General features: G+C 40.7%; 1 protein-coding gene across 1 annotated transcript; it reads left to right on the forward strand.

The window, feature by feature from the left end:
* The first annotated feature begins 1,303 nt into the window (after positions 1–1,303).
* LOC114917200 (interferon-induced protein with tetratricopeptide repeats 1-like) lies at positions 1,304–6,277 on the forward strand. The gene is made up of 2 exons (XM_029275324.2): positions 1,304–1,397; positions 4,183–6,277. The coding sequence occupies exons 1-2, from the start codon at positions 1,393–1,395 to the stop codon at positions 5,459–5,461; spliced, it is 1,284 nt and encodes a 427-aa protein (XP_029131157.2). The 5' UTR covers positions 1,304–1,392; the 3' UTR covers positions 5,462–6,277.
* The last annotated feature ends 4,247 nt before the right edge of the window (positions 6,278–10,524 follow it).

Here is a 10,524-nt window from a genome sequence, read left to right on the forward strand (position 1 = left end):
CTGGTCTAGCCCCACCTTGGTCTTGGTCTTGACCCGGTCTTGACCTGCCTAGGTCTAGGTCTTGACTTGGTCTTGACCTGCCTAGGTCTAGGTCTTGACTCGGTCTCGCCCTGCCTTGGTCTTGGTCTTCAGGAACTTTTTTCCTCCTTGAATAAATAATAAAGGGAAACTGAGGACTTAAGTTTCCATTCTCAAGAAAGGAAAGTCAGATAACATCCTGCTGATAAAGAAAGGTGGACTTGGTCTTGTCTCGGGTATCAGACTGGGTGGACTCCAGATTTTCAATCCACCTTGGTCTTGGTCTTGACCCAGTCTTGACCCGGTCTTGACCTGCCTAAGTCTAGGTCTTGACTTGGTCTCACCCTGGTCTTAACTGTCTCAGTCTTGTCTTGAACTCGGAGCACTCTGGTCTCTGTTATGTCTTGGTCTCGGTTTGTGTGGTCTTGACTACAGCACTACTAGGGAATCTAGCAAAAAGTGATTACAGCAATACATCAAGAGAAGGAACTTTTTCCTCCTTGAATAAATAATAAAGGGAAACTGAGGACTTAAGTTTCCATTCTCAAGAAAGGAAAGTCAGATAACATCCTGCTGATAAAGAAAGGTGGACTTGGTCTTGTCTCGGGTATCAGACTGGGTGGACTCCAGATTTTCAATCAAGACCTGTCAAGAGGTCGCCCTGCCTTGGTCTTGGTCTTGGTCTTGACTCGGTCTTGACCTGCCTAGGTCTTGGTCTTGGTCTTGACTCGGTCTTGACCTGCCCAGGTCTAGGTATTGTCTCAGTCTCGCCCTGCCTTGGTCTTGGTCTTCATTGGTTTGGACCCCTAAATGTCTTGGTCTCGCCCCGCCTTGGTCTTGGTCTTGGCCTTGACTCAGTCTTGACCTGCCTAGGACTAGGTCTTGACTTGGTCTCGCCCTGCCTTGGTCTTGGTCTTCATTGGTCTGGACCCTTAACTGTCTCGGTCTTGTCTTGAACTCGGAGCACTCTGGTCTCGGTTATGTCTTGGTCTCGGTTTGTGTGGTCTTGACTACAGCACTACTAGGGAATCTAGCAAAACGTAATTACAGCAATACATCAAGAGAAGGAACTTTTTCCTCCTTGAATAAACAATGAAACAATAAACAAAGGGAAACTGAAGACTTCTGAAGAAGTGAAGAAGTTTCCATTCCCAGTAAAGGAGAGTCCGATGACATCCTGATGTTAAAGAAATGTGGATTTACGAGTTCCCAAGTACCACGCCTCTATCACGGACGTTTAAAGCTGCTGCACATCATCACGTTATTCACAGTAGACAGCTGAAGCGACTGTAACCAGAGAGCAACATCAAGAGGAAACGTCTGCTCGACTAAGTCATCTTCAGAAAACGACTGAGAGGAAGAAACAGCAGAAAGATGAGGTGAGTATCTGACTTGCGTACGAATGTTTACATGTTTCTAATTTATTAATTCCAAACCCTTTCCTATTAGTCTTTTTCTTCCCCTTTAGCTTCATTATTTTAGTGTTTCATACGTTTACTTTTCTCACTTTGAGGCTTCTGTGACATTTTGTTTGTCTGGGGTCAAAATTTAGATTTTAGGGGCGCTGTTGGCGCAGTGATTAGTGTGCGCGCCCCATGTATGGAGGCTGTAGTCTTCCAAGCAGGCGGCCCAGGTTCGATCTCGCCTGTGGCTCCTTTCACGCATGTCGTTCCCCACTCTCTCTCTCTCCCTGATTTCCGATTCTATCCACTGTCCTATCTCTCCATTAAAGGCACAAAAAGTCCAAAAATAAATCTTAAAAAAAAAAAAAAATGTAGATTTTAATTTGTGTTTCCTTTTAAGGAATCAAAATGATAACTGATTGTTTTTTGTTTATTTTTGAAGAGGTGGAATTATAATTGTATATTTACCTTCAGTAAAATAAGGATTACCACAGAATATAAATACTCTGCTTATTCTGTCCTCACGATTGCGTTTCTGAGCAAGGCTAGACAGATAGCGAACAAAAACTCCAATAAAACCGTTTTCTTGAACAAAGTGGCTTTAGTGATGGTCGTTTCTGTAAAACTGAAAATACAGTACAAATATTGTGTCAATATACTGCACATGTAAAGCATACACACATGAAATGAAACCGTAAATAGTGAAATGTATGAAGTACATTAATAGCTTGAGATGAAAATCTTAATTAAACTACTTCTTAAATCCTTATGAATTGTAACCCCATGTATTCACATGTAACATTGCTGTATAACATTCACACATTTATTCAGCAGCTAAACAACTCTGGAAAGTGTTAGTACTCTGTAGTACACATACATGACACAAAAATCAATTTAGCGGTTAGCAAACAGATCTCCGTGTTTACTCACAACTGGAGGCTTAATGTTATCTTCATAAACAGAAATATTTCTTAATAAAAATAAATTCAAACAATATATGACATGTTACTTACGGACATATCAACTCCGAGGTTTAAACGTTAGGAGATAACTGAGCTGCATGCACACTGCAGTCTGCTCTTGGTGTAAATAAAACTAAACTGAGGGTGAAAATGAAACTTAAGAAAACATAAGCGATACACAAAGTGTCCACCAGGGCGGCGGAACAATGCCAGTAAGGCTGGTTATACAGGAATCAGAATACTGCTGTTTTATAAAAACATACTAAAGGTAGAAGGAAGTTAGGTATCAGCTGCAGCAGTAGGAAGGTTCAAGATTTATTTGATCATAATTTGAATTGCACACAATCAGATTGCACATTAACTTTTCAATTGCTGGTCCTTTAGGCAATAAAAACATAAAGTATATATACGTAAATTACTTTATAAAGGAAGAATACATTTTAAGAAGAAGTACATTTTAACAACAAAGAACCCCACACGTTCAATAGAAGTTGGGACGTTGTGTAAAATGTAAAGATAAAGACTAATTAATTAAAAATAGCACAAAGACAACATGTCAACTGTTGAAGCTGAGACATTTGAACCATTTGATATTTTATGCTAGTAACACCTTTCAAAAAAAGTTGGGACAGGGTCATTACCACTCTGCAGTAGGCCTGTCCCCCAAAGGATTTACATCTACTGATCGTCAAATGTTTTGTTGTTGTTGTTTTGTAGCATAAAACTGCATTAAACTGTTTGTCTTTTAAACATTTGAAGATTTACTGAGTCCCAACAATTTATATCCAGTAAAAAAAAAAGAAATTTCAAATATATCACAAAAACATAAACAAACGTAGGACAGTCAGAAAAGAAACCTGTCATCCAGTAAAAGTTTTAATTCAAACACATTAGATCCATAACGATCCACATAACTGTTCAAACTACTCCGCTGACCTTCTGATGACACTTCATAACAGCCAATGAAAAGATTTTGTTGAAAAGGAAACGCCTCCCTCTGTTCTGACAGCTAATTACACTCGACTGTGCCGTCTACTGACAATTCTTGTAGCCAGGCTCTCCTTGGCCTTATTTTACGCTCCAAATATTTTCACTGCAAGGTGATGAGTCACGATTACAGGTAGGGCAGTTTATTGCTCTATTTCCACCAAGTGGTCCGGTTCATTCCGGTCTGGTACTCATTTGTTGTCTTTTCCACTTTCAAAAGTTGGGAACGGTACCAAATAACCGATCTGTACCATCCTACTTTTTTGGTACCCTTCTGTTGGGGCGCCAAGTGTACCGATAGGGTAGGATCCAGACACACCGCCGTCCATTGATTGGTTAAAAGAACCATCACTTCCCGTGCGACAGCGGTAATAAAAGACAAAAACAAAAGTTTCAGCTAACCTTTGTGAATCCAGAGATGTGATGTCTCCTGGAAACTGTTCCTGAGCCCATGCAGTGATGTCAAATAATTGAGTCTGTTTTTCATTTATCTGAGAAGTTTACTTAGTTAGCTGACGATACAAAAAGGGGAATAAAGGCACGATTGACAGCTCAAGTTGACAAATGAAGCTTCTGCGTTGCTGTGTACATCAGATTTGAAGAGTAGAGGTGAAACTGCAAACATAAATACAGTCATCAAGAATCAGAACATACATGTGCGCTGCTAGATGTCAGCAGGATGAACAGGCTGGGATGGTGTGTGTCGTTATTGATAAGTTGTAAGATATAGACCTGCTTCCATAGCACACTTCAAAGCATATCCAAACTAGCTGCTGATGTGTTTAAATGTTTGTTTTTGTATTCTCCATCAGTGCTGCTCAGAGTCAAACCACACTGGAGTCCCTGCAGTGCCACTTCACCTGGAACCTGGACCACAGCAAGCCAAAACTGTTACGCCTCACGCACAAGATGGAGGACTTCAGCACAGAGGAGGGAAACCGCTGGCTGGGCCACAATTACAACCTGTGGGGGTTCATTCAGTGTAAGCTGGGGTTAAAAGAAGAGGCTAAGGGTTCGTTCCAGAAGGCTGCAGAGACCCTCAACAAGCTGAGAGACGCAAATGAGGGTCCTTGGTTAGTGGTGAACTACGGGAACCTGGCCTGGCTGCACCACCACCTGGGAGATCTAGAGGAGAGTCAGGCTTACCTGTCAAAGGTTGATGCCCTGATGGAAAAATACCCATCTCCATCCCAGGACGAGCTCCATCCAGAGATCTACGCTGAAAAGGCCTGGACCCTGATGTTCTTAAAAAAGGACATGGTGGTTGATTACTTTGAGAAAGCTGCCAGCATGCAGCCGGACATGGTGGAGTGGAACACCAGCTATGTCATAGCGTCAGTCAATGCTCATAAGAACAACAACACGAGGCTGGACACTGACCTGTTGGAGAGAATGAGACAAGCCAAGGAACGGGATCCAGAGAACTTGTACCTCGCTGCGCTCTACCTTGAGCAACGTGCTGATGAAGGAGAAAACATTCAAGATGAAGTCTGTGAGTTGGCTGGAAATGTGAGCACTCTGTGCTGCAGTGACAGTGGCATGTGGGCCTTACTAAACCTTTACAGAAAATACATATCTGCTGATGAGGCCATTGTTTTGGCAGAGAAAGTTCTGAAAGAACATCCAGATGTGCGTTTTCTGAAGAGATTAGTTGCATTCTGCTACAGATGGAGGATCGTTTATAAAAGCAGAAATAACCCTGATCCAGAACAAAGCATGGTGGACACAGCAATCCCTCTCCACGAGGAGCTACTTAAGCTTTACCCTGATGATACACTCGAAAACGAAATAGACCTCGCAACTATCTATGCAAAGTCACATCACAGCAAGGACAAAGCTGAGCAGATATATCAGAAACTGCTCACAAATGAGCCTGCAGAACCTAAAGACAAACAGATGCTATACAACAGATATGCAGATAACTTATTCTTTAATCGAAAAGACACCCAAGGGTCGATAGAGTATCTCATGAAGGCAGCAGCAATACCAGAAAAATCTTCGTTCCGTAAGAACAGCATCAGAATCCTGAAGAAGAATAAAGACAGAGGAATTAAGGAGTTTCTCAGAAACCTGCAAGAGCCAACGCAGTAAAGATATGGAGGCAAATTTAGGGGGAACAATTATGTCCAAGCAAAAAAACAACAACAACTAATTTCTACAAAGGTGTTTTGCTTTCATGTGGTAATAAAGAGGAAAAGAATCCTGAAGAAGAATGAAAAACAGGAGGGGGCCAATTCTTCCAGGGCGTCCAAAAAATAACTTGGATAAAAACTAACTAAAACTTATTTCTTGTCATTCAAAACTATTTGAAATAAATTAAAGGAAGGTTTATTTTTATTATTTTCTTAATTATTTTTATTTTTGGGCTTTTATTCGTTTATTTAGAGATAGGACAGTGGATAAAGTCAGAAACCAGACAGAGAGAGAGAGAGTTGGGAACGACTTACTAATTCAGGACGGCGTTCCCTTCATGACATCACAAAGGGCAGTAGTCCCTTGCATCCAGAGTGGATTTAGAACAAGAAACACATGTTTTGAGGAGCTCTGAGACTTATTTAAACTGGTTGAAGAGGAGGAGGATATGTGATCTTTAAATCTTACACCCTAGCTCCTGGTAGGTGTGACGTCCTTTGTAAATACACGGTCGTCATGGTGAATACTTAATGAAGAAATGTGTGAATTGTGATTATCATGTATTTTGCTTCTGTTGTGTTTTTTCAATGCTGTATTTTCAGTTTCTAGAGTTAATGGATTTTATAAGAATGTGCTTCGCTTTGGAAATTTAAAGTCCTCCTTGTTCAAGTGAAAATGTATTTGCTGTTTTACCTGAAAATTATATATTAAGATGCTCCTGTTTGCTCAAGCTGTGTTTAAGCTTTATACCAATAAATGAACAGTATGCACACCAAGAAATCATCTTGAAGTTGTTTGTTTCAGTGGTTTCACCTTCTTCAGTTCTAAACTATCGGGAGGACAGAGCTAGAAATTTAAGCCTCGTCAGATCATAAGCGTCCTAATTCTACTAAAGCTTATCACACTAAACGATTTTTAAAATCCTGAAGGGGACATATTATTTAAAATCCACTTGTACTGTGTTTCTGAACATATATCTGGGTAACCTGAGTGTCTACTGACCCACAACATGTGAAATAAACCATCCAGTCCTTTGTTTGTGGTCTGCATAAGTCTTACAACACAGAGAAAAATGCTCCGTTTCAAATGTGCTCTCCTTGTGATGTCACAGTGGGATTCTGGTAAAAAAAAGAAATCCCCTCCCCTTCCCTGTTATCTCCACCCATGGACTCCACCCCCAGACTAAAAAAAACTTTTGCGCAGGTCCGCCATTTTTATTCTCACTACAGAGTCATTGCATTTAAAGAGACACACACACCAAAACGGAGCGTTCTGAGAGAGCTGGTTTATACAGGGTCACAAACATGTCATGAATAACAATGTTCACATCCAGCACAAAGATTATTAGAAAACAAACATTCATTCTAACATAATATATTCCTTTGAATTATTAGAGTAAGTTATTTGGCAGAAATATTCGAGTTCAACAAACATAACTGGAAGAAATTACCTCTTCAGACAGATTAACAACTTCACATACACTTTACTGCCTGGGTTTACAAGTAGCACAGGCGCCATCTGCTGGTAAACTAAGAGTATTACAAGGTGGCGTCCATAAACTGATTCTTCATCATGTTGCAGAGTGTGATGAATTTATAATCTGCCGCTCTCCTCTCCGAACACACGCACGCTGGCAAACTGATCATGTATGTATGAGTATTTTATTCAGCCATTATACACATACAATCATTTTTAAACAATACAGACAGTTCAAACATAGTCAACAGTCATGTGTTATGTAGCGACTGAAAAGGAAAAGGCAGAAGCAAAAAGCTTGAGATGCTTACATCATCAACATGCAGGAGGAGCGTGAGCAATTAACAGGAAGGCCACCTACTGTCTGAGCCTTTTATACACTTATTGTGTCAGGAAGAATAAGAACATTTCACAGCAGCACATGTTCTGATCATGTGTGTCTTGGCACAGTAAAAAACTAACCATCAATCATGGCATGGATGAACCACTTGTCACTCCAAATGAGCAACAGCAGAAGAGCAGTTCAAGTTATGTTGGTAGGAAATTTGTGTAATGTAGCACCAAACCCAAACTTTATTTTGTATGCTCATGCTGAAATGCAAAAATAACATGATTAAAGTTTCAAGTAACCATTAGAAAACCACTAAGTACTTGGTAGATATTGAGTACTTCTTCATCACATGTTGTAGAGTTGCTAATGATTATTTAACGGATAATGAAAGCTTGATAAACCACACAAATCTACCTGTTAACTAATGGTTACCTAGAGCCGTTTTCACATATGCACTCTGGATTATATCTAGTGGTTAGTTTCCCATCCGTCTCCCAGTAAGTATGCAAAATGTGTGTGCCTTATTGTAAAGTGTTACCCATGTATATTGTGATTTGTTGTATCTCTCCAGTTGATTTTCCATAACACACATTGTCTATATGCTGCATTCCTGTACTGACTCCGCCCCACTCCGGGCTCCGGCTCATCATTAATGGTGAATTGAAGTTTTGGGCTGAATCCTGGAATAAAAGGAAAACCGATGTTGAAAAAAAAAACCCTCATACTCTGTCAGTGTAACAGGTTGATATTGACAGCATATGAATTTCCTCAAAACACTTGTTTTTCATTGTATATCTTGTTTTGAGTTATACATTATTCTCCTGCTTGTTTATTCTGGAGTCTGTGTGTGTACCCCAGCTGCTTGGGGCCCCAGACCAGTAGGGGCCCCTCAGGGCTCACAAATGTAAACCAAAGCAATGGCCCAAAATGACAGTAGGACACCTCCCTAAGGGGGCCCCATCTGACAGCACTCACTGTTGTTGCCCTGCTAAGTGCCACATCCATTATTGCTTTGAAAACCCAAATTTGTTTCTGAAAGTCGACAAAGTAAAATGAAGAGGAATAATCCCCAAGAGACTCTAGAATTACCACAGTGTGAGTGATGATGGAGGAATGTGGTCAGAGCCGTTGACAGCTTGGTCGGAGGAAGGTTAATGATGATTCACGCTCTGTTGATAAACACATTTTAAAGTATTTTTTAGTTGTTTAGATGAAATCAAACTGTGGTTTTCAGTTACTGATCATATTTGATTCATCCCGTATCAGTTCTGAGGAGTTTTGAATAATATTCATAAAGTTATTCATTAGTCGTGAATGTTAATGTTCTGACTCTGACTCTCCTAAATCACACATTTTTTTCTTTTATCAGGGGAGATGTTTGATCCCGGCTCTCAACACAATTCATCGGTTTCTGTTAATTTGTCTGTAAATACAGAGCCAGAACACACGGGGTTACATCAGCAATGCACAAACAGACCGTTATATAACGTAACTTTCTACATAGGGTTGCAAACTGGTTATACTGCTGCCTAACAAGTCTGTAATACGGCAGAATGAACATCCCTGCAGACATCATTTATTACAGATTGAGCTGCATCATTACCGGTGATGTCATCATTGTCTCACGTTTAGCAGCTTTACTTTTGTCTCCAAAAAGTTTGTAACCTTACAAACCGATCTATGTAGCCATTTACCCACGACCTATAGTTGTCATGGTAACAGTTGAATAAACAAACTAGACAACGGGCTGCAGACACTCAGGCTCCATCAAAATCTGGTAATATTACTGTACCTTTTGAGTCTGCGTGGTTCCTCATCTTCTCACAGCGTCTCTGCCGGCTTCCTCACCCTTTGTTTGTCAACAAATGCACGTGGTGTCAGAGGGGGAGGCGTGACCGTTTTTATGACACTGCAGTTGCACTCAGAGACCTCCTGATGGCGCCAAAGCGCACCAAAACTGACAACATCAATGCTCTCCAGTCTCACGCATTGGGAGTGAGAGACACACATTTCAACTTGTTCACACGCTCACACGCCACACCTTGTATTTCTCATGCATAAATTACCAGGATAACGCCCACCAAGTTGCGCCGCTATTTTTTTTAACAATGGAACAGATATGAATCAAGTGGGTTTCCCATAGAGATCAGAAGGAGCTTGCCACGCACCAGCTAATAAAAAAAAATATATATAGCTACCCCAAAAACCAATCAATAAATAGCATTGCTGTATCCGGGTAAGATTTAGATATTCCCGCTACAACAACGCTACATCCTGGTTACAAAGAAGACGCTCGCACTTTGATTCAGACGCTCGCTGAAGTACAGACTGATCGACGTGGGAGAGGACCGTTATATTTACAGTCTATGGAGAAGAGGACCATATGGTATTAATACAGTAAGTCATCTCATCATTTGATTTCTGTATGTTGGGGAATATTGTGTCCAGTCAGCTGGTAATCAGTAATATTAGCTAACAGTTTGACCAGAGTGTGTGAACTAGACAGCCAGTTGAATTCTTGCTAATTTCAGCAGCTATTCTGACACCTGTTTTTTAGTCCTAGATCAGGACCCGTATTCACAAAGCTTTTCTCTTACCTCTGTAACCGAGCTTTCTGGGTTCGTTGGACCGGATACACTTAATAAGAAAACAATAAACGGCACATAGGCGGGGAGCTTCTTTATCCACGGCTTCCACTTTATTACACACACACCTGTGTACCAGTGTAACAGGATAACAACAACAACAACAACAACTGCTTTACAGCAGCTATGGTAACTCTCTAGGGACACCTCACTCTAAAAGCGAATGAGGGCCATTTCCTTGTTCTAACAGAACTCAACAAGTACAGATGAGGGATTATACCGTATCGGGATAATACGATGCATGTGGTATAAAACTGTATGAAACCTTATAAACAAATAAACAAACACACATATTTTATTCTGAAAATAAACCAGATGTTTTAATGTTGTTTCTGTGTCTGACTTCCTGTCCTGCTGGATCTGCTCTGTGGTAAATTAATGCACCGTGCTCCGACATCTTGCAGAAATAGAAGTCTTGTGTATCTGCTTCAGAGGACTCTGGACTGACAGAGCTGAGACGCAGCACAGCAGAAGCACACAACAGACTTTACACAAATCTGATGGAATTTGGCCGTAAGCAAATCAGTTTGTGATTTCACCTTCTCCTCTTCCTCGTCTTCTTCCTCACT

Source organism: Labrus bergylta, chromosome 6 (genome assembly GCF_963930695.1).
Source record: "Labrus bergylta chromosome 6, fLabBer1.1, whole genome shotgun sequence".
Lineage (NCBI taxonomy): Eukaryota > Metazoa > Chordata > Actinopteri > Labriformes > Labridae > Labrus > Labrus bergylta.